The sequence below is a fragment of the Gymnodraco acuticeps genome, unplaced genomic scaffold (genome assembly GCF_902827175.1).
Source record: "Gymnodraco acuticeps unplaced genomic scaffold, fGymAcu1.1, whole genome shotgun sequence".
In the NCBI taxonomy this organism is placed as follows: domain Eukaryota; kingdom Metazoa; phylum Chordata; class Actinopteri; order Perciformes; family Bathydraconidae; genus Gymnodraco; species Gymnodraco acuticeps.
Window position 1 is genome coordinate 760,669 of NW_022990186.1, and position 25,308 is coordinate 785,976.

Here is a 25,308-nt window from a genome sequence, read left to right on the forward strand (position 1 = left end):
TATAACTTATCTATAACAGAGCCAAGATCTCTGTATGACTTTAGTAAACTTCTGAATTGAATTAAAAATTAAGTGTAAACAACAGTGCAGTACGTCCAGCTAGCTAGTTAGCGTCACATATGTATCCGTATTATTTAACGAAAATGTACGTTGTAATGCGCCTTGGGTTTGACCTGTGTGACGTCAGTTAATTTTAAAGTATGTTAAAAACCCAATACTCACATTTATTAGTAGGCTTGTTTGAGACGCGTTGCGGCTCGCCTCGAAAGTAGACGAGAGTAGCCGATCGCAGCCGGGGGAGGTCTCAAAAAGCTCGCCTGAAGTCGGCCAGCTCGGAGTCGGCTTCTTCTTCTTCATCTTTTTCTTCGCCTTCTTCTTCTTCTTCTTCTTCTTCTCTCGGTTATTTGGCGGATTGCAAACAACTTTAAGGTGCATACCGCCACCTCCGGAGTCGGCTTGACTCGGTTTGCATTTATAAAGAATGCACACATGTGTTTAATCGTTAATGTCAGATATGTACTAAGTAAATACATTTGTTCCTGCTCAAGATTAGATTCAACTTTATTATTATTGCACAGATTACAGGTACTGAGACAACGAAATGCAGTTTAGCTTCTAACCAGGTGCAACAAGCAGTAACGTGAAAAGTAATGTACACAATCTACAGAATAACATATAGAATGAATTGAATGATGAATAAACAGTGAGGGCTATGGATACACTAGATATACACAGCAGCCTGAGAGCAGTATGAACAGTGTGTATGAATATGCTAAGATATATAATGTATGAAAACTGTAAGCAGTGCAAGTATAGTATACAATATATGGATATTAATTTCATGATGATAAACATTGGGGAACAATGATGAAAAATGTGAATGGATGTGGCGACGTAAAACTGACACAAAACAACAACAAACTTTTGCCGAGCCAATTGGAGAGTTTCATCAGCAGCACGGGGTAAACACCACCAATGAGCGCTCAGCTCGAGATACCAGCGAGTCGTTTCCCATCAAGCATGTACATCTCCATGTTTGTTATATATTTGTGGAATATAAAAAAAACATACTTACCCTATTCTTTGTTACTCCATTTTAGATACCTTAGAAAACCTTATTTTTTTGTTTAAAAAAAATCTAAATGTTGAATATGTTTTACTATAGTTAAGATAGAGGGAAAGCAAACATGTATTTATAATCCCATACTAGTGTATATCAAAGTTCAGTCAGAAATTGATATCAAAATGTACCAATGATAGATGCTTTAAATTTGATCAAAAACCCATTATTCAGTGTGAGTAGAGATTACTAATGTTTCTGGCATGGAACAATCCATGTTATATTTGTGCTAATTAGATGAAAGTATACCCCTTATTCTGACATTACATTTTGTTTTAATAATGGGTCATATTTGACCCAAGGACAACAAGAAGGTTAAAGAGGGATGGCTCCATCTTTGCATCCAGGATCCAGCTGTGGTGCTCCCTGATGCTTTGTACTTTTGTCAACATCAAGTGAGTTACAATGTCTCCTTGATTTCAATTTGTTTACGTAAAAGATGCTGTCCATTTGATCTGTATGGAGAATTCACTTTTTGTTGGCTTGCAAGTCAAACATGCACTACAGGAATCAAACTGTTCTGTTTTGTTTGCCATGTTGCATCATAGACTACAACTGCATATCAGTGTGCTACCCTGTGCTTCTGATTGACAATAGGTGATCTTAAATCATTTTGATGCCACAGTATAATTTTTCTTAGAGAGGGTTTGGTGCCGGCATGCCTACCCACAGTCTCTGCTATGAGACATGTGAAGTGAGGTCTTGTGATATAAAACCAGTGCTGGAATTGGGCCGGTACTCACCGGTACGCAGTACCGGCACTTCTGGTTCTGACCCATGGAGTACCGGCACTTCTTGCTCAGTACCGGCATGCTGGCGGTACTCCGGTACTCATGCACCGTGCCGGTACTCATGCACCGTGCCAGTACTCAACACTCTCCCGCCGTTCTTATTATACATCCATATATATATATATATATATACAGGCGCCCGGTACTCAGTAGATGCGTCATGAGGTGCCGAACGGACATTCTCATCGCTCTAACCGCTGGAGTTTCACAGCGGCTGTCAGCTGTTTACTCCTGTCATTCAAACAGAACGTGCTGGAGAGGGGGGGGGCTTATCTTCTCCATGTAAATACTGTGGTGGAAACGACTATGTCAAAATTAACCTATTTGACCGTGATTTAATAGTAATACACGTTTCAAAATAATAATAATAATAATAATAATAATGCCGAAGTAACAACATACTGAAAACTGTTAGTAAAACTATGTTTTAATGCTTTACAATTTACATACCTAGATGCACGTGTGTTGTGTTTATGCAGTGCAACTCCCACCCAGTGGGTGGCTATGTAGAGTGATAGAACAGAGCAGCACCCCCCCGAGAGAAGGAAAGCAAGTCACGTCACAAATTAGCATTTCTAAAATGTTAGCGTGGATTAATAAAAAAGTGCAAAAAGACAGCGGTTGTCGCCGGAAGAAACTTCAAATACAGAGAATGCTGTGCCTGTGTTGGAAATTGTGTCTGATGGGGAGCTTTCTTTGGTTGATCCTCCTGCTCCAAGTTCTAGTGCATTAGCATTAGCACTAGCTCCGCCGCCTCCTCCAGAGCCTCTAACGTTAGCTGCTGCTGGCGCAACTGCCACCACCAACACCTGGCAAAGCGATGCACCTGACTGCTGGACAACGGACCAGGTGCAATATTTTTGCAAGACCAATGCATGGCTCCTTCTTAAAGATAAGAAGCTAGGATGTCGGATATGCAGAGATGTCAAATCTTTGGGAATACACACTGGACAAGGACTGAAACTGTCAACTGAATGGGGTGAGTGTGCAGTGTCTCATTTCGGTGTTGACAAGGGCAAACAACAAGCTAGCCTGAGAAAAAAATCAAAGAACATAAAGAATCACAAGCCCATGTAAAAGCTGCTGACATCCTTACATCTGCTTCACGTGAAACTATTCAACATCAAGTGCAGTCTATGCATAAATCTGAATTAGACACCACTATCAGAGTTTTTCGAACGGCATATAAAATTGGCAAACATAGCCGGCCATTCACAGACATGCCAATTGATTTGAATGTACAGAAACTGAATGGGCTGAACGTGGGCAGGGTTTTGCACTCCAATAAAACCTGTGGCGAAATCATCGACCACATAGCTCATGAGCTGAAGAAAAAAATGGCAAAAGACATTACAGAAAACCAAAGAAAACTCTGTGTTTTGGTCGATGAATCTACCACTATTAGTGGTAAAACGGTGCTTGTTGTGTGTCTACACTCAGCATTAGCTGATGCTGAGCCCGAAACGTTTTTTTGGGAGCTGATCGAGTTGGATGGAACAACGGCTGATGACATCACAAAGGCGTTAATGGAGTGTCTTGGAAGAGATTTTAACGAGGACTTTTTAGGTCAGTGTTTCGTTTCTTTTGCATGTGATGGGGCTTCAGTCATGCTAGGGAAGAGAACAGGCGTTGCTACCCAGTTGTGTAGTAAATTCCCAAGCCTGTTGTGTGGCACTGCTCCAATCATCGTCTAGAGCTGGCAGTTGGGGATGTGGTCAAGGAGGTCTCAGGGCTCAATCATTTCCAGATCTTTTTTGACAAACTCTATTCCTTGTTCCATGCCTCCCCCAAAAATCAGAGGCAGTTAGCGCAGTGTGCGCAAGCAGTCGGACAGCGTCTCCTGGTGATAGGGCGTGTTTTGTCCATCCGCTGGGTGGCTTCAAGTGAAAGGAGCGTCAGAGCAGTCTGGGAAAACTACCGAGTGCTTCATGATCACTTCACAAATGCTGCAAACGACACGAGCAGGGATTCCAGAGACAGAGCAAAGTACAAGGGCCTGGATGATGTGCTCACATCTGCAACGTTTGTCAGCAATCTGGGACTGATGTACGATGCGCTCACAGAGCTCAGCGACCTCTCTCGGCAACTCCAAAAAAGAGAGATGACACTGCCTACAGCAGATAGGCTCTTAACTCGAGAAATACGAGTTTTTGAATCCATGGTCACCATGCCTGGCCCACACATGACTACAGTTCATACAGCTCTAGCTGAGAAGTCCTTCAAGGGTGTTGCCCTGCGTGAGAATGGCAGGCTTGTACAGATTCATGCAGGTCAGTTTTTCTGCAGTATGGTAGAGAATCTGAGACACAGAATGACTTCCACAACCTCCTCTCATGTCAGCACAAGAGAAATCCCATTACATGGCCGGGAGGCCCGGGACAATCAGCTAATCCAGGACATGAAAGTTATCCATCCTGGAAGTTGGCCTGAAGAGGAGTTAGACGTACAGTATGGGGACGTAGAGGTGCTACGTTTGTGCGAAGTGCTGAAAGTGGACAGAAGAGAGACTGTTCAGGGCTTTCGCGAATACAAGGAAACCAGGGCATCCCGTACACCTGCTGCCATGGAGCCTCTACTGAAAGCAGTCCGAACCATCGCTGTCTCCACTAGTGAGTGTGAGCGGGCATTCAGCTGCATGAACGATATCCTTACTGCAAAAAGGAATGCTCTCTCTGTCAGCCGACTGTCCAGCCTGGTTTTCATTAAATGTAATGGACCATCACTAGGACAGTTCAATCCGGAACAGTATGTGAGGTCCTGGCTGGCAAAGGGAAGGAGAAGTGCTGATGAAAGAGCCTGTCCAGCTCCAGCCCCTGATACTGATGTCCCCAAGGCCTTCTGGAGCCTTTTCTAACAATGTGAAGTATATTGCAAAGCAGCTCACCCAGTGAGAAGACTTTTGGCATAATGTGCCGATTTGTACAGATCCTGGAGATAGAAGGACTTCAGACCAACCAGGGAGTTATCTGATCAGCTTGGTGTTCAATGTAACTCTTTACCATGGCTCAGACTTTGTTACTTGCAGTTACAGTTTCTCATTTTAGATTGTGCAAATTTTGCATTTGTTTTGACATGTTCTTTGTTCATGCTCTTTATCATTTTTCTGAGTTGGAAAGTTAGATTGCATCATAGTTTACTTTATACATATTTGTATTCTTCAGTGGTGAAGTATATTGCAAAGCAGCTCAGCCATGTGAGAAGACTTTTGGCACTTTTTTCGTTTTCTGAGTTGGAAAGTTAGATTGCATTCAAATGTACAGAAATACTTAATTTTGTTAAAGCTTTTTATAAAAAATGCTTCTGACCAGAGCTTTGTTTCCTTGTCATTAATGTTGAACACCACCAGAGGGGCTCTCACCTGAAAGGTCTCTGCTTCATGTGTCTTCAGCAGAAGATCTAGACTTTGATTGCTATATTTTCAGTTAATATTGACCTTACTGAGCTTTAGCCATATCCGCTGCCTATCATACAAAATGTTAAGTACAGTGAACCTTTCTAAAATATACAGTAGTAAAGAGACAAACCCACCAGCATTATAGTAGCCAAATTCTTGTTTGTGGGCTGTATATATAAAATTGACTTGAAAAAGTTGCTGATTTTAGAGTACTGGCACCTTTTTCATTCCAATTCAAGCACTGTATAAAACCATTGGTTAACCGTTGGTTAAGACCAGCAGCTACTTGTTAACGCAACACCAGTTGTGTTTCTCACTGGGATTAAAGTCAGTGTTCCAACATTTAGCTGTCAAAGCTGTAGGCTGGGCTAAAATAAAAAAGACCGGAAACTAACTTCCACTGCTGAAGGGATAACAGTTTGCCTGACTTCTTCAGCTGGTTATTATTATGTTTTGTAGCTACATTTAACCATCTTAGCATAGTTCAGAAACTCTTTTTCTTCGAGAAGGCCTTCAAAAAACCTGAACCCGAGTGCTCTCCCTTGATCCCTTCTTTAGTTATCCTCCATTCAGACCGGAATGCAGTAAACTTATTTTCTCCAGTGAGTCCTCAGCTTTCTGTCACAGGATGTTCCTCCTTTTTGGAAGTAAACCAACTTTTCTGAGAGGCTGTGTTAAAGCGTTCCCTACCTGAGAGCTCCTCCTTGTGGCACTAAGTAGGCTACTCAGGGAGCTCTTTTTAAAATATGTCCTTTCGGTTCCAAGCTCTGTCACTGATGTCCTTGTGAAAGCTTTTCTACAGAGGACCCTGTTTATACTTCTTTTTTTTCTCGCTTCGGATCACAGCTTCGTACTTCTCACTAAAGTACCAACCTTTATCTGTGGACATTTTCCTGGCATTCCAGTGTTTTTATAAAATCCATGCTTTCAAAGAAGAAGATAAAGTAAATGAGTTAGTATGACAAGATCAAAACCAATTCCATTTCACCTCATGTTGTTTAGTATTTTTGTTGTGTCTTGAATCAGCTTTCAGTAAAACAAAAACAAGACCCTCCACAACAACCTCAAGACGGTCATTGTCTTGTCAAGACAGGATTCCAAGTTTCCTGAAATAAATGACTAATAGTCATCATATAACTCATCCAATTAAATTAATAAGTGGACACAAAGACTTGCATTGGGTTTGCTAAAGATTGAGACAAAATATGGAGAAATTACAGATAATGTAGGCTTGCTTTGAGAAACCCATGGGCGACACAAATGTGTTACTTTGAATTGGAAAAAGGTAACATAAACTGTCCGAAGGAAAGGCCAAGTAATACTTCTGCTTATTTAAACCTACATATTAGTATTTAGCTTACATCTAAATGTAATATTTACATTTACAGTTAATTACAGATGTCATGATAATGATATAGCTAGAAAACATAAAATTGAAATCCACATTTCAGAAAACAGAGCATAGGTAGCCTATTATTAGGAACTGCTGCCCTCCGGTGCTAGAAACATGTATGCGTTTTTTGACACGTGATCAACTATGACCCGCAATCTCCCGCGCATGCGCAAGCGTACTGAGCCAACACATTTCAAACTGAACGGCGGTTAGTTTAAACTCAGACCGATTAAAAACAACAACGGTTAATTGTCCAGAATATTCAAAACGAGTAAGAAAATGACGAGCACGTTGAACGGAATTACTCTGAAGGGAAGCGCCGAGCTTGTGGCAAATTTCTTCTGTAAGTATTTATTTAAAAACGTTGTTTTTAGCTCGCTTCGAGCGCTCTCGACATACATGCAGTGCTAATGTGCTAACAGGCCTGTGTATTGTTAGTTTGGAAAGCTCAGCATTGCTCCATTATCTGAAATGTGTTGGTAGATTACGCTTTACTTTATATTTGAGCACGCAACAATCAACCAAACTCGATTTGTATTTTGTTGTACTATACTTTAGGATCAAATACTTTAACAGATCAAATTAGAATAACTACTTTTTTGTTTTGTTATGTACGTTGTGCCGAAGTCATTAGATCTCTAACGTTTCTGGAAATGAACGATGGTCGCTAAGTATATTTTGCTTTTCAGTATGGCAGCATTTCTAACGTTACAAGGCCATTCTAGAATTGGAGGACATTTTCTTTCCCACATATGACATTTCAAATAGTCCATGCCAAAATGCTAAAAACATGAACGTGTCCTTACACAAAATGGGAATACTGTTATAGAAACATTTAAAATATCATTTAAAATATCAAATAGCTATAGTTTTCATATTTGTCTTACTTTTGTCATTACTGTATTTTCCCAGAATATGAATTGCTTTTTTTGTTATTGGCACCAGGGAGCTTACATGTGAGCAAAGCTAGATCAGCCCACACCTCTAAATGAGGAACAATATAACGTACGATGACATTTTGATTGTCTCTCCCCCACAGCATTTGGCATCAACAGCATCCTGTACCAGAGGGGCATTTATCCTCCAGAGACATTCAGCAGGATCACCCACTATGACATGAACCTTCAGCTGACCACTGATCCCAAACTGAAGAACTACCTGACCAAAGTGGTGTCTCAACTGAAAGGTAGCTCAGCGGATGCTTTCTATAGCCCTTTAATGACTCGCATTTAGGATTTCACCGCCTGGATTTCCCAGGGGATTTCCACTATAGGTGGTGTCATAACACTGGGACAAGTGAACCCTGAACTTTCATTTGCATTAAGGCTTTTATGGATCATCGTGGTTCACCATATGGCCGAAGCGTTGCTTTGTTTTATTAATCACTCAAAGTGTGAACTTCAGGGGAGGCGCAGCGTGAGAAAATGGCGAGTAAAGTGTCACTTACACACCATGGGATGGGTACCGAGACCCGGTATTAAACGGGCCCCGGGGCTGAATTATTAAAGACCGTGGTACCATTAAGCTCCAACGTTATCTGTCTTTTTATCGGTACATACATGTATTATTGCTACACAAACATTATATTGCAGTTTTAGTGTCGCCAACTCCGTTTCTAATATGCAATCCAGACGGGAGATCTCTCTCCCCCACCTGCTTGCGAGGGGGCGGGGCAGTTTACACACGCAGCTGCTACATGCAGAGATGGCGGAGAGAACACGCTCCGAGGTGTGGTTAAACTTTACCCGTCTCGATGTGGACAATACTCGTTGCCAAAAGTGCAATAAGAGTTTAGCATGTAAGGGCGGTAACACGAGCAATTTGTCTAAACATCTTATCAAAAGTGCTCCACATTCAGACGGAGGAATGCACCGGGTTCGACTGTCTTTCTAGTAGCTCTGTAGCCCCATCCACGAGTAACGTTTCCACGTCAGGTATTATGTATGCTAGCAGCAACACACGGAGTTAACTCAATTATACAAACATGGGTTAATGATTAGAGGAAACTGAGTTATTTATTTTGTTAGAATTGTAAACAGAATAGCTGAAACTTTGTCATCAGATTATTTAATACGATGTTAAAACGTTGTTGTTTCTTTTGATGTGAAATATTATGTATTTCATTTAAATAAAAGCAATGTTAGTTTTGTTCACAATTTGTTTAGTTAATTTACCTTATTATTTTCTCCAAAAGAACCGATAAAAGTACTGTTAAAAGACGGGATCGATAAGCGGTATCGATAAAAGTAGTAGTACCGTTAAAACCTTAACGATACCCATCCCCAGAGTTCCCGTTAGAATATTTTTTCGCCAGTCAACACGTCCGTTAAAGTTTAAATCTTCCAGACAAAATTTGAAAAGTGCCGGTCAAAGGTCTTCTTTGTTATTTATTGAGCTTTAAAACAAATTGATATGATTCGATATTAAAGGAGCAGTAGGTACGTTTGAGAAACCGGCGTGAGATACACTTTTTGTTATATTCCATGGAATGCTCTTAACATCCCGATAGCAATGAATATCTGAAGTGCTTTGACAAAAAATCCATGAAAAAATTTCATCTGTAGAAGCCATAATACTGTAAAAAGTACAACCAATCCAACGGATTGGATGGCCTACCTGCCTGTCAGCCTCCCATCGGGGCACATACTTATCTCGTGCCCTCATTGGTCACGTGCGCGTTCGTGTGTATTGGAGGAGGGGCTCTATAAGGAAGTGGCAGATTTTCTCCGGTTGTGTATTTTCAAATTCTAGCGATCTCGAGCTGGTTTCTCAAACTTACCTACCCCTCCTTTAAACAAACTAATTATAGTAGATTAACTACATTTTTCAAAAGTGTTCAGTAACTTACAATAACACGAGAATAATAAACGGAGCGCTCTCTCCCTCTCCTGACAGCCCGTCAATATCCGTCTCATGCAGCTCGCTGATCCAGTAATGAGTGACCCGACAGTAAAACTAAACATATTTGTAGAGGAAACTTCTGTGTAGCTATGCAGTGGGAGTCACCGACTCAGGAAGGAGACACGGGAAGAGCAGTAGCTTTGATGTCAAACACATGATGGTTTATTTGGAGTTAACGGCCGGAGGATTCACATCACAAGTCCAAGAGTCAGAGGTTCTGACTTCACGGTAGAGTTGCCACGTCAATTCTGGAGAGCCTCTCTCTTGCCAGCCCATCTAACTGGTTTCGCAGAGAGTAAACAACATATTTGAGAAGATAGCCTAAACAGTGTGGGAACACAGAGCTACTTGCCTCGGATACTTATGACCTCGAAGATTTTACCTTGGAGTCCACAAATACAGAGAAGGAAGTGTCCCAGTGTACCCACAACACAGACCATCTGTATCCCAGTATTGACCGGTCACAGAATGGGAACAATAACATTATTGGCTAAGCCGCCTGTGTCCTTAAAGAAGGTAAACAGACATCGAGGTTTGTCCTGTATGTTACTAATTGGCGTCTTATGATAATTATTTCCACAACAATATCTATAACTAGTTTAGGTAGTTTGAGAGGTCATTAAAATAGCTACGTGTGATATTCTAACCTGGTGTGTGTTTTGTCCGCTCACCGCTGCATGTGATCATGCAGAGCTGCGTGTCGACTCCAGCTGATCTCTCTCTCCCGTCAGATTAGACTTCACTCGCGTTTATGTCCATATCGATCAGATCCAGCTAGTTCTAGCTAATGATACCTGCTTATTAAAAGACACCTAAACAATAAGTGTCGCTATGCAACCGGGTGAGGCCACAAAGTATAGCGCAGCATTATGCATTTGTTTACATGCCCACCGTAACCCCGAGGCATTACCAACAGATCAACGCACAATCAGGACATCTCTTTCTCCACATTAACTGTTAGACATTAGAATTGACTCTTCTTGTCTGTCACATAAGTGGCGCAACTGATGCGGACAAGTGACCGGACACTTTGACCGGAGAGATTTAGATTTGCCGGTCTTCAGCATATTTTACCGGTCATAGTCCGGTAATCACCGGCTAACGGGAACTCTGCCCATCCCTATGCACACCTGTGGCTGTCTGTGGAGACCAAGTTCCCCCACCTCGCCAAAAAGGCTATAAAAGTGCTCATTCCCTTCACCTCCACCCAGGGGCGGACTGGCCATCTGTGTGTTCTGGAGAATCACAGAACGGCCGGTCGTCAGCGATTCGCTGACGGCCGGCACCCCCCTTTATTTTTTATGTTTTTAAATGGCAACGACAGAGGTCCGTTTAGCGGGCCGTTTCCACGCAGTGAGGCTCCCCCCCATTGACAGTTCACTAGCGTGCTCTACCAATTTGTGTGGGCTGAGCTCGGTGAGATTCCAGGGCTGATTTTTAGTCCGCCCCTGCCTCCTCCACCTACCTGTGTGAGTGCGGGTTTTCCGCATTGACTTTGATCAAAAGCAAGTACCGGTCAAGGCTGCAGCCAGAGGATGATCTGCGTTGCTTCCTGTCTACATTGCATCCCCACATCATCCGCCTGTGCGCATCAAAGACGCAGACTCATTGTTCCCACTAAAGTAGGGCTGAGTGAAATAAGGAGGCAAAGTTGACGTTCAGTGTGTTGCCGGGAGCATATAAGGATTTATCCACGATGTTGAAAATGTTAAAAGTCAGTCAGTCAGTCAGCTCGATAGATTCAAACAGAGACGACACAAGAAGAGAGAAACTTTCGGAGTCATTTCAAATGGCGTGCTCAAAAAAGAGAAAGGTAGACAGCGAAAACAGAGCATTTAATGACATTTTCTCTCACTGGTAGTGTTTCTTGCCGTCATTTGACGGCCTTATTCAGCTCGGAACGGCCTGAACTCGAGCCGAGGCCGTCCAAAAAAAAAAAGATCGCTTGAAATAACGAAAAGGAAAAAGGGCAAGGACATCCCTCCGTTGGAGGGGCAAAGGAGCCTATTGGGATTCTTTTTGGAGTATTGAACCCACGGTGCCTGCCACAGGACAACACGGAACGTGCACGATTTGGACGCGATGAGCGGTGGAGTATGCGCGTGAACTGCAAGCGCCGGAGCCTCGCAGCGGCGAAACTGAGGCTCCGTGGTCAAAAGAGCCGGCTCTTCTTGTTAGTGAGCCGAGCCAAATGATCCGGCTCACTAAAAAGAGCCGTAATTCCCATCAATAACGTAAAGAGATATTATCTACTATAAGGGACGGCTCAATTAAAATTCAAGTCACGTGACTCTCTCTCGGGTGGATGCCCTCTCAGCCCTGGTCTGGTGGAAACACTGCTTTCTGGACCTCTTTGAAATGCAATTGAATAGCCCTGCATTATAGCAACAATAATAATAGCAATAATAATTGGGAGGGGGGGGGGTGCCGCTGTTCTTGTGTTCTCTGAGGGGAGGCTCACCTTCTCACACTTTGAAAACCCCTGGTCTAGCCTAACCCAAATATTTGAAGGTAACTAGAATTGAAGATGAGAAATAGCAACACATTCTCATCCAAACAGCTGTGAATCATTTTCTGTTGAAGAATGTATCAGTCAAATAAATGTTTTAGCTGTACTTGACTATTCTTACATCTGATATTTTAAAGCACATGTTCAACTTGCCATTCTGCTGCATTTATCTAAGCACTCAAGCTGCTTTGGAAATAATATTTTCAGAACAAGTTAAAATAAAAACAATCTTGTGTCACACTACAAATATGTAAAACAATGTTAACAGAACAGGAAGCAGACGTATGTAAATTAAGCTCTCAGTCCCTGAGTCATTCCAAGTTGACTTAGAGAATCTATGCTTATGTCCACTGTTTTTAATATCTATTGTGTACTGTCATAAATAGCATTTTGGTATAGGATTATTTTCAGGCTATCCATGCAGTGTAAGTAAATGTTTGTGTCTCTTTTGCAGAGTGGCTGTTTGAGTGCACAGTGCAGAAGTTTGTGTTGGTGATCACATGTCTGGAAACCAACGAGGTGCTGGAGAGATGGCAGTTTGACATCGACTGTGACAAATCAGCCAAAGAGAGCAGGTCAGAATACTGTCCTCAAAACCCTGAATTAGTGATGTCTATTCAGCGGAATTCTTTCACACATTTTAATCTGTTGTGTAGGTGATAACAAAGGATTTAAGTTTGATAGAATTGTCATATCCAATGGTAAAATGTGTTGTGCACTTAAAGTCCAGTGGGTGGCAGTCAGAGAACACGTCAAAGTCTGATCTTTTTTTGTACACTGATGGGTGTACCTACTGAACATATTAGGTGTGTGTATCCAAAATCTGATTTACCTTTTTAGCTTTTAATATTTTGGTTGTCCAGAGAACTATAAAAATAACAATAGTTAGTTTTCAGACAACAAAAACCATTAAAACACATCAATGTTTCTTTATTAAGATGAACACACACTAGTTCATCTTGACTAAATCCCAAAATACATTGTCCTGTTTTCTTGTCTTTGATTTAAAACTTACATGGCCAGCTGTTGTAGGGAAAATAAAAGGCTGGTTTTAAAATGAATCTATATGTGTTACCCTGTTTTTAGATGGAAGTAGTGATAGACACACATCAATGACAGTATAATAGCATGTTCGTTAACTTGGTTGTTCTTATGTGTTTCCCAGTGCTCCCAGAGAGAAGTCCATTAAGATCATTCAGGATGAGATCCGCTCGGTGATGAGACAGATAACGGCCACAGTCACTTTCCTGCCCCTGCTGGAGACCCCATGTGAGTATCCAGACCCTTTTCTACCAACAAACTGTTTGTCTTATGGGTCATCCCAATGTCCCTCCTCCAGCACAGAGGAAACAACAGCGGGGATACAATACAAATGTAATATATAAATCTCTTTATATAAATAAAGCAGGGTGTCCGCAGGGTCTTATAAAGTATTAAAAGTTGATAAATCAATTTAGCGAAAATTAAGGCTATTAAAAAGTATTAAATGGCATTTTCCAAGGTATTAAATGTTGTAGCTTGTTTTCAATAAGTATGTAAATGGTCCAAAGAGGTTGTATTCTACAGTGTGCCTGAATGTAATCATTGCGTAGGTGTGTAGTGTGATTCTGTGTAGTTTATTTATGGCATCCCGTTGGGTTTGACGTCATCTGAACAGGACATCGCACGCTCACTGCTTGATAGCGCGAAGGTCCGTTTACACCGGTTGTTACACAACATCGTTATGGGGAAATGCAAGTTTGCATCTCTTGGGAACAATGCCTAAATCAAATACTTTCTAATGGTTTATTTTTCTAACAAACCTTGCATTGGGTTGGTCACACAATTCATTCTCTTGTGCTTTGTTCTATCTGAATTATTATAAGGAGGTATCACAAGCTGTTTAGTTGTGCTATCTTACAATCAATACTGTATATAGTAGAGATGCACGATAATTATCGGTCCGATATTAGGAATTATGACGTCATCCCGATAAACCCGATACCAGTATTAATAGCCCCGATAATATACAATATATTTTTTGGGGAAAAGAAAAAAATACTGCGGTGTGAGTGGATTGGGATGAGGGGCGCTTGTATTTTCACTCGGCTCCTCCCGTTTTGCCAGTACTGTGGTATTAGTGGTTTAGGAAGAGGGGAGTTTTTCACAAATCCAGCGCTCCCTAACTCGTGAAGCCAGGACAGTAAACAAACATGTCGTCGGTGGTATGGGCGTTGGAGCTATGTGCAACTCAAGGCATATGCTCGAACTGGAGCTGCCTGGACGCTGCAATCATGTTGCGCACTATCCGTGCTGAGTGTGCTGACTTTTCGTACAATGTCCCACCGTCTGGCTGCCTGCATAAAGTCAAGTGCTCGGCGCAGTTGTGGCGAAATGTTGCTCCTCTGTTTTCATTTAAACAGCTCCGTATATCCGTTAGCGCAGCTAGCTAGCACCAGATGCAAACAACAACAATGCACGTAAGGTCTCTCTCTCGCTCGCACCAATATCGTGCATCCCTAGTATATAGTAAATATGAGGTAAAGTGTGTCGCCAATGTAACCTTGTTGGAATTCGAAGTGGCGATGAGGTCTTAAAATGTATGGAAAGAGTCTTAAAAAAGGTCTTAAAATGTATTAAATTTGACTTCAGGATTCCTGCATATACCCTGTAAAGGAGATCCTACTCAATAAAAACATTAAAGAGAAATATACTTACTCGCACATAATATGTACTGTTGTTATCGGTGATCTGTGTGGACACCGAACTTCAAACAGTTTAAAAATATGGATAATATGCCTATCAAATCTTTTAGTGATATTTATTCTCTCTTCTGTAGAAGAATTTCAATTACATCAGGGCTCGACATTAAGGACTGCCCGATGGCCCGGGGCCATCTAGTATTTAGCTCGGGCAATGAAGCCTCACTTGCTGGGTGCCCGATCGGGCAATCTATTATGCCAGTATCATGCAGCTCGCGGATCAGTAATGAGTGACCCGACAGTAAAACTAAACATATCTATAACTAGTTACGGTAGTTTGAGAGGTAATTAAAATAGCTACGTGTGATATTCTAACCTGAAGTGTGTGTTTTGTTCCGCTCACCGCTGCATGTGATCATGCAGAGCTGCGTGTCGACTTGTCAGCAGCAGCTGATCTCTCTCTCCCGTCAGATTAGACTTCACTCGCGTTTATGTCCATATCGATCAGATCCAGCTAGTTCTAGCTAATGATAGGACTACCTGCTTATTAAAAGACACCTAAACAATAAGTGTCGCTATGCAACCGGGTGACGCCACAAAGTATAGCGCAGCATTATGCATTTGTTTACATGCCCACCGGAACCCCGAGGCATTACCAACAGATCAACGCACAATCAACCCATACAGGACATCTCTTTCTCCACATTAAGAGTTAGACATTAGAATTGACTATTCTTGTCTGTCACATACTCTTCTTGTCTGTCACATACTCTTCTTGTCTGTCACATACTCTTCTTGTCTGTCACATAAGTGGCGCAACTGAAGCGGTATTGCTCTAAAGGGAAATTATTTTGACCGAAGAGATTTAGATTTGCCGACTAACGGGAACTCTGACGTCGCCATTTTGTGTGCTTCGCGGATGCAGGCTCCTCTCGACTGCTGCTCGGGTCTGCTCGGTCAGCTTCCGGATGAGGAGGCATTCGTTCGACCAACTTATGCCCCTTTCACACCAACGCGTTTTCAACTCCGGCTCAGAGCTGGAGCCTGAAAAGTGCCGGTTTTTCCTGTTCACACCGCAGCGGCGCCGCCTCTTAGCTCAATTGTCGGTCTAGAGGCAAGAGCTTCGGAGCTAAGAGGTGGCGTCGCTTACGTCGAGGCGTGCAGGAAACTAAACCCTCCTCCCCTGAACATGGGTCGACTGTCATGCCTGCCTACAAGCATTAGTGCTTATAAACACACTTTATAAAGTCAGGCAACACTAACCAGGCTTCGTGTGATTCTGTTTATTTGTAACTTACTTTAACCATCCGTTCACTGTTATTGATCATTGTGGAGAGAGGCAGACGTTTTGTTTTGTATTATAGCAGCTATCGGATGGAATCAATACATGGGCTGCACAGGTTGTCGTGTCCGACTATCACAAGTAGAATCATAATAAAAATAGACCGGTAAAATGTGCCTGTAGAAAACGGTTTATGCCACAATAGGATAGCAATAGCAAGTAGTCAGTTTAGCTTCGGTTGCTATGCTAACATCACCCATTTTATACCAGAGAAACTTTCATAACAGCGTTGTGATGCCAAACAGCGTCAATTCAGACTGACACACATTCACTGAAGGGGAACTGGGGATATGTATCAGCTGCTTGTGTGAGTTGGACAGTGAATAGTTTAGAGCGGCCGCTGCAGTGTGAGCTAACCGGGAGCTAACGGAGGAGAATAAACTCCCGTGGAAGAGCAGCCAACACTGCAGCGGTCGGTAAATGCTGCAGAAACACATTAATAAACAATGAACCACGGCACTCTGGAGCAAAGTATAAGGTTGGAGAAGTCGTTATTTAATTTAATCTGGCTTCGTGTGATTAAAAGCAACACGATCATCGACCCGACGCAGTTCCCCGTTGTTGTTGTTGTTGTTGTTGTTGTTGTGAGCGCCGTTGGGGAGCAAATCAGCGATGTAAACGGTGACGTCATGACGCAGCAGCGGCAGCACCAGTCAGGCTCTGGGCGGTGTGAACAGAGTGGGAGCAGAAAAGGGAAACCGGAGCTGAACCAGAAAAGCTCTAGCTCGGAGCTAGAAAGGGAAAAGCGCTGGTGTGAAAGCCGCAATACAGTAGATAACATTACAAATATTTTTAACAGGGGCCATAATAGTGTAAATAATGTTTATTTTGGCAGTTATAACTGAATGTATGTTTTCTACTTTTTTCCATCTGTCTTCATCAGATGGAAAGTGTCTTGACCAACAACTTAAGTATTTCTTATAGCTATGCAGGGCATGCAAGCGAGAAAACACAAACAAGAACAAACAAGTGAAATGAAGAATAAAATTGAAATTGTACAATATAATATTGTGGTGGTTCATCTTATAATACAGTCTAGAGAATGCACCAGACAGCATCTAAGACCTGCAAACATCTACATTTTCTAGGGGGAGGCCCCCCAAACCCTTTGTGCGTCATTTCGTCCGCGCGCATTTTTCAGGGCAATCTCTATTGGGCTCAGGGCCATCTGTAAATTAGCTAATGGCGCGTTTCCACTGCAGCGGGTAGCTCGCTTTAAGCGTGCCGAGCCGTGCGGGGCCCGTTTTTGGTTGCGTTTCCACTTGGCCTAGTTTTGGCCCGGGGCTACTTTTTCACCTTTTTTCTGGCCCGACTAAATCGTGGTTCTAGGGCCAGGAACAACCAGGCTGAGTCGGGCTGAGTATGCTAAACTGAGAGAGAATCGCTGGCAAGGGGGCTACAACTACAACAAGATGAACATATTTGACCGTGATTTAATTGTAATGTTTCAAAATGATGCCGAAGTAACAACATACTGATACCGGTTAGTAAAAACCATGAATTAATGCTTTGACAAGTCTGCAGACAGACGGCAGGCGAAAAACCCTTTTAAAATGCGTGTTTTCTAAATGTAGCTTGGCTAAGCTAACGTTATATATGCTCCGACCTTCCACACTCACAACAACGGCCTATACAGATAAACCAGCGACTGTATTCACCATGACACAGGCAGTCTGTGGTTTGTACTTGTTTAACTTGTGTCTAGTTTCTGAACAGATATGAGGAGCTGTGAGCTCTGAGTGCTAAGAGCTAACGGCTGTGTTGTTTTTCTGAGGCTCTCATTGAAGATGACGTCACGGCTCCGCCTACACTGCGTTACTATAGTAACTGCCCCAGTTCCTAAACTGTAATGGAAGCGCAGCATTAAAGTGAGCCGGGCCTAATAAGGCCTAACCAAACCAAGCGAGGCCTGCAGTGGAAACGCGCCATTAGATGGCCCACAGGGCCATCTCCCAAAATCCTTAATGTCATGCGCTGTACATCATCCAATACGAATGTGCATCTGAAACAAGCTCTAACAACACAATATAAGATCTATTAGGCCACCAATTATTATTATAACTGCTACTCCAAAACTTACGTTACACGTGGAAACAAATATAGGACCGAAAATAATACATTAAAAATCATGAATAAAAAGAGATGGACGAATTCATCATAACAAACATGTGGAAAACAAAATAAACAGGTGATAAGACTGTGCACACGCCAATAGTAAAGGGCGTCGTTTAAAAGTAACGCTCGAGTAAAAGGATATCCCATCATACCTGAGCCAGGGTTCGTACGGGTGCTGGAAATCCTTGAAAATGCTTGAAATTGTACGAGGTGTTTTCAAGGTTTGAAAAGTGCTTGATTTTTGGGAATGGTGCTTGAATTTGGGATAAAGTGCTTGAAATTGTACATGCTTTGCTTCGCTTCTACATAAAACCGCTCCGCTGCGCCTTCCCGCGCTATGCGCGCGACCTGCAAGTGTTTGTGTTACGTGTGACCTGGGCATTCTGATGAGAGTGATAGATGACTGTGTGCCAGGAGGTTGCAGTTTCAATGAGCGTTGGCTAGCAGAAGACAAATACAAGCCATGGCTAAGACGAGGGTCAAGCCCACGAGTAGCCTCCTGCAAAGTTTGCAAAAATAACGATGCGAGAGTCTGCGCTGACGAGCCACATGAAAGGTACGCCATAGTAAAGCATTTTAGATTAGGCTAACGTGGCATGTTACGTTTGTTTAAGCTAACGTTAGCTAGCTGAATAGCGAACTCCATGAGGGATAATAATAATTGCAGGGGACAATCATTTCAGAGGAGCGTACCTATGTTAAAGTGCGTTACAGTCGCCATCCTGTGGTGTTCAGAGGATGAAGCACTCACGGCATTTCGTGTTATAGTCACGAAATATAATCTATTGATTCGACACCGAGCGATTTTGAAAGCAATGTATTTCTACTGGTAGTATGTTTCTTGCTTAAACCAAATGTGACTTGCTCTATCGAAATCAGTCACATTGACCCGAAGACACATTTTCGTTTGTATTACTGGTTTGTATTACTGGTCTGGGGGAAGCTGGTGAGTGTGTTTGTGTATTTTTGCGTTTGTGTAAGAAACACCGGCTGTTGTTATGCTTGCTGTGATGTTACATTAGTCCGTTCTCTGCTTGTAATCATGCCGAAGCTTCAAAGTTGTATTTATCATCTGAATTTGCCGAAACAAGTTTAATATTCTGAAAGCCAAGACTTTGTTTATTTGAAAACGAACACGAATCAATAGATTACATTTATTTCGTGACTATAACAGGAAAACCGTGAGACTTGGTTGCATAATTAGACCTTAGCTTGTTAGTATGTTATTATAAACTGAGGATTTGACCGCGTCGCTATGGTTGATACTTTTAGAAACAGGCTTTTATATAAAATCTTGAAGTATTATACAAGTAAAACTACATTTGGCTTTAATCCCATCATGTAATTGTAGAATGAACACAGTCTTCCTTTGAAGATGTATAAGTCAGGTGTCTTGAGTAATTTGCATTACCTACGTGCAAATTGTACACGTTTGTAAATATTAGTTACCTTTTGTGAGTCTATTTTTATGCAGCTCTGCATGATTTTGTGGCTACAATTCAGGCTAATACGCTACCAGAGGTGGAATAAGTACTCAGGTCTTGTACTTGAGTAAAAGTAGAAGTACTCAGATCTTGTACTTAGCAAAAGTAGAAGTACCAGAGTGTAGGAATACTCTGTTTCAGTAAAAGTCCTGCATTCAAAATGTTCCTCAAGTAAAAGTATAAAAGTATTCTCATCAAAATATAGTGAAAGTAGCGACAGTAAAAGTAGTCGTTGTGCAGATTGGTCCATTTCAGAATAATATATATGATATGTTTTATAATGATTGATCATGAAAGTGTTCTCAAAGCTGGTGAAGGTGCAGCTAGTTTGAATGACTTTGTATACTGCAGGGTAGCTGGTGGATTTACTCCAGGTGGAACTAAAGTCTGATTCAACACTTGATTAGATTTCACATCATTCATCCACATCTGTGAAGTAACTAAAGGTATTAAATACATGTAGTGGAGGAAAAGTACACCATGTACTTCTGACTTATGTTTACTGCCAACCTAAAAGTACCTCAAAAATAGTAATCAATAATGTATTGAAAAGTTATATGGGAGGCCCAGTCTACGTACAGATGGGTCACTCATTTTGAAATATTAAACTTAGTTTTCTTTTCTTTAATTGTTCATCCTCAAGTTGAATGCTATTATGAAACACACATTTGGTTGTTTATAGCATAAAGAACATCTGATTTAATGTGAGGTGGGGAAATAATCATTTGAGTATAAGTATTATGTGTATATAAATATATAATTTACAACAGCTGAAAAGATGCTTGAAAATGCACCTTGAAAATTCTTGAAAAGTGCTTGAATTTGACTTTGGAAAAGGTGTAAGAACCCTGCTGAGGACTCCTCCATCCCCGCATCTTACGGGGCGGGAGTGAGGAAGAGACTCTGGTGAGGGAAACGATGAAGCCTTAGTATTCAGGTGTGGATGATAAGCAGTTGACTTCTCCTTCACCATCTGACCTCTGCCTCTTGCTCTCCAGGTGCCTTTGACCTCCTTGTCTACACAGACAAAGACCTGCTGGTTCCTGATAAATGGGAGGCGTCTGGGCCGCAGATCATCGACCAGTCAGAGGAGGTGCGCTTGCGCTCCTTCGCCACCTCCATCCACAAGGTGAACAGCATGGTGGCGTACAAGAGGACCGACTCTGTTTAGACTCTCACACAGAGAGAAAGTTGTTCTGCTGTCATTTCCTGATTGTGCCTGTGTCTTTCTTTTTCTTCTTGAGAAGAATGTGACAACAACCTGTTTTGTCTACGTTGATGTAAATATTTCTCATGAGCATTGATCCAACAATTTGGAACAACTGTGTCTTTTCTTTCCTTTATTGTTTCCCCTCTCTCTTAAGTCGTCAACTTCTGTTAGAAGATAGTGGTTTATATGTAAAACTTTTATAAAATGTCGTAAATAAATGTCTTTCTCAAACGTTTTTCATTGTCATGGGTTAACCGCTTCTGACCAGAAGGTGGCAGTGCATCCTCACTAGTTGGTTCCAGGTGATTATGTGGTATTGTAGTTTACACAGTGTGTCATGTTATAGAAGAAATCCACAGAAAATAATCATTATCTTTATTGTAACATACAGTTTACTTGGCTCACAGTGTTCAGTGGTGTCGACAGAACACCTCCTTTATAAAGGCATATTACATCGGAAAATCTCTTATCTAAAAAACATCTTACTGGTGTAATGCCCTCTAATGTACATGCAACTTTTAGACTTAGAAAACAACATCTCTGGAACAACCCAGAGACTGAAGCAGTAAGGAAATATATATTTAGTATTGAAGAAGCACAGAGGTCAGGCACATGTACTAAGTCCTGGAGACATTCAGGATACAAAACAACCACTGGTACAGCATTCTGAGCATGTGTCTGGATAAGTGCTTTAGTAAAGACAGGGCTGTTAGTCAAACCTACCTGGGTGTTACTGAGCGTACTGATACTAACTACACTTTATAACAGCCTGGGCAGACACTGCTCTTGACCTTAATGAAACTTCGTAGATACTGTAACTTGAAATGATCTGTTTAACTGAGCTTCAGAAATGCAACTCAGTCCAGACTTAGCTTAAAGGTTAACTAACCCTCAAATAACCTGACTCCTAGCATATGTAAAACTTGCACGCAGGTTTCATAGTGTGTGATGGTCCACTGCTCAGTGTAGCTGAGACAGTTGATATAGAGCTTGTAGGCAGAGCTCAACACCAATTACTGTCCCAATCGCTGTCTGCTAGAAAGAAGTGGAACCTGGTGGAGCAGTGACTGTCAGTAGAAACAGCACAGTTAGATGTAAGTCCATGTGTTGTGAAACTGCAGAGATATAAATCTTGTTCGTCTACCACGTTGGTTTTCTGCTGGGAATCTTTAATGCGACGAGCATTAATGTCAACGGCTCACATGTGTTCAGATGTGAGCCGTTGACAGGGTCAACAGACGTAATCAAGTTGAGTCCTGCCTACTTAAAATCCGGCACACTTGGACGTGGTACTGTCATGACCATAAATCATTTGAAATGATACCCAGTCCTAGTTTAGAAATGTGTTGAGGTCTGTCATTTACAAGAAAAGAACAAAAATGTGGAACGTGTACAAAAGTCTTTATTACTAATATGTTTCTCATTGCTCTGATGAAGTTGAAAGATGCTCCTTGGTTGAAACCGGTTTAAAAATGTGGCCAAAAGGTATTCAGACTACTTCACTTTCACATTCCTATACTTTCCAAATGGACTGTTCTACTATAAAGGAATGAACACTAAGAAACGGTGTCATGCTTATAGCCCTGATACATTCATAATCATTTTGAATGGAGAGTTAAAGGTCCCATGTCATGCTTTTCTGGTTATTACCGTCCCCTTGTGTTATGAAGCTTTTTCTGCATGTAAACGGTCTGCAGAGCCACAACCCCTCAAAGTGCACCCTGTAGCGAGTACAACTCTAACACAGAAAAGACCTGTCTGTGCTGCCCCAGAGTGACATTTAGTGAATACACATACTAACAGAGATGCTGTTTGAGAAACCAATGTGATTTTGGAAAATTGAACAATATAAATGTATTCTAGTAGACCTCAACAATGGACTTATGATCAGTAGAAATGGCCATGACATGGGACCTTTAATTAACCCGGGCTGAACTCTTGGCCATTCTTTAAAGTGTGTTACATTTCTTGTATATCAATTGAAGACCAGCTTTAATAAGATTAATTTCAATTTGATAGGACACTGTTTATACAATACGGTGTACCCGGGCTAGATTACACAATCTTATTGGTTGATTTTCAGTTCTGTTCTATTGTTGGTGGATATGCAAGAAACGTCATACTAGTAAATCATAACACTGGTTGCTCCAACTTTCAATTTCTAAAAATATAAAACAAACATTCCTTTGAATTGTGAATGGCTCCTATTCTATCATAACAGCAGTGGAAAACGTCGACCCATTTCCCTTTTGAAATGACGGGCCTTTTCTTTGAAACAGCAATACAAAACAGTACACATCCAAATGGCACCCGGAAGTGTTGTTCCTAAGAAAGGTACTTCAAAAATAGGGTTTTTTTAAATATGAAAACTGCTTTTTACTATATAAAGAATTGTGTGCTGTTGACAAAAGACTGACCTTACAATATAGAAACTCTAATAAATACATAAAACAAAAATAAATACACAATAGTTAAGACAATGAGTGAAAACATTACAAAAGGCTCAAACCCTTGTAGTGCTGTGAATGAAGACACACTTAACAAGTTTCTCAGATTATTGTGACACTATGTAATGTATATTATGTACATATGTCTACAGTACAATATCTGTCTCCACCAAACTGGTGCTGATCCCCAGAGATCTGTATCACTATTCAGTGTTTTCCTAAAATATACTAACTGTGAGAGATAATGTAAGTGAGACTTCAACATGACTGTCACTCTGTGCAAAAAAAGAAAAGAAAAAAGGCTACTATAATAAATATAGCTTAGTGCTGACTGTTATGTTCTCTAGTGACAGCCATGAAATAACGTGATGACAGGAAGACGAGTCTCACAAAGTTTCCCTAAAATGAGCATGACCTCTGGAACAAGGATCATACCTGTTTGTGAAACAGTAGGCTAACAGTTAGCTTAAGATACTTTATCAATTTGTTTAATGTTTTATTCGGTCTTACTTTCACAGATTTAGTAATCATTTGTACCTGCTATGACACGTACTCACTAAAGTGTTCGCTAAGATCTGGGTACAGAATCCGGCTGGGCCAGAAATGTGCTGTGGGATGATCGGAGGGATGTAAACAAGCTTAGCCAGATCATCCCAACTCATTCCTTTACATGGAGTTTTGTTAGCCTCACGGTTAGCTTCAACACAGACTGCTAACCACACCAACTTAATGTGGCAAAGGAACCTTTAGCCTGGAGGACCCCTAAGTGTTGGACTTGTAGAGGTTAATTCACCATCCGTTGCAGGCCTTCCAACCATAACAAACAAGTGTACCTCGCTGCTTTGACCCATGTATGATGCCCGGTTTCAGTGTTATTATGTTAAAATTGTAACTATAGCACATATTGCTCTTAAAGTTTGAAATTTGTATTGAATTTAAGCAATTGTTAGTTTCTTGATCTTGTGTTTGTATACAATTGTTATTTTTAACATTATTTAGGTAGAGGCTTTAAATAAGCCCACGTTTTGTTTTGCCTCTTCCTGCACTGCTGGTCTGTTGTTTTCTAGGATGTTTGTGTTTTATTAAATTATGCAAAACCATTAAACCCTTAAAATCTTAGTCGGCCCCCAGTACTTAGTATCTCAGTATCTACTAGATGGATTGCAATGAAATGAGTACAGACATTTATTGTTCAAAGAGCACTAATTCTAATGACTTTGGTGATCCGCTTCCTGAAGCAATACTTTAGCTAATGACTAGAGGCTCAGAAACAAATGACTTTCCCATCATAATTAGCTTTAGTGCTAATCAGCTGTTTATTAGCTGTTAATAAGGAAACATTAAACATTACAGCAACACTATGCGCTCAACGTCAGCATGAAAGCATTGTGCTTCTGCTAGCATGCTTGTGTTAGCATTCAACTCAAAGCTTGGCTGTCCCTGGCTCTTAGTCTTATTAAGGTTTAGTGAGTACAACCTTATCATCACAAATAGGAAGGGTGGGCTCTATGAAAGTAAGATCAAAGTTCTAGGTAACTGGAATTATTCTTAATTTAGAAAAACTCTTGGTAAAAGTTGGGAACTGAACCTTTTTTCACACAAAGACTCATATTTGTCCGTTTAGATCTCATGCAAATGTCATGAAATGTCGTGAGACCAGGTTGGACATGGAAAACCATGGACATTATTAATGTTGGTTTAAAATCAAACTCGTGTTGGGATCACATGAAGCCGTTACCCAGCCCCTTCTCACACTCCTCGGCCAAACACTTCCAACGCTGCCTGTTCTTCTGACATCCTTCCAACAACGGGGAGCAGTACTCCGACATGCCAGACAAGGTCTGTGACGGAGACAAAGAGATGTTATTTACCTTGGGAAAATTAAATGAGCATTGTACTAAAATACAGAATTCATTCATCT

The 25,308-nt window shown here is 41.3% G+C and overlaps 2 protein-coding genes across 2 annotated transcripts in view; one reads left to right on the forward strand and one right to left on the reverse strand.

Moving 5' to 3' along the window:
• The first annotated feature begins 6,870 nt into the window (after nucleotides 1–6,870).
• On the forward strand, nucleotides 6,871–21,175 carry mad2l1 (MAD2 mitotic arrest deficient-like 1 (yeast)). Its single transcript, XM_034217855.1, has 5 exons — nucleotides 6,871–7,041; nucleotides 7,738–7,884; nucleotides 12,563–12,683; nucleotides 13,274–13,377; nucleotides 20,729–21,175. The coding sequence occupies exons 1-5, from the start codon at nucleotides 6,978–6,980 to the stop codon at nucleotides 20,899–20,901; spliced, it is 609 nt and encodes a 202-aa protein (XP_034073746.1). The 5' UTR covers nucleotides 6,871–6,977; the 3' UTR covers nucleotides 20,902–21,175.
• Nucleotides 21,176–21,301: 126 nt separating this feature from the next.
• Nucleotides 21,302–25,308, reverse strand: part of pde5ab (phosphodiesterase 5A, cGMP-specific, b) — a 59,420-nt gene continuing 55,413 nt past the window's right edge. The window contains exon 20 of the mRNA XM_034217854.1: nucleotides 21,302–25,228. Within this exon, the coding sequence (XP_034073745.1) occupies nucleotides 25,109–25,228 (120 nt within the window). The 3' untranslated portion in view covers nucleotides 21,302–25,108. The remainder of the gene's footprint in view (nucleotides 25,229–25,308) is intronic.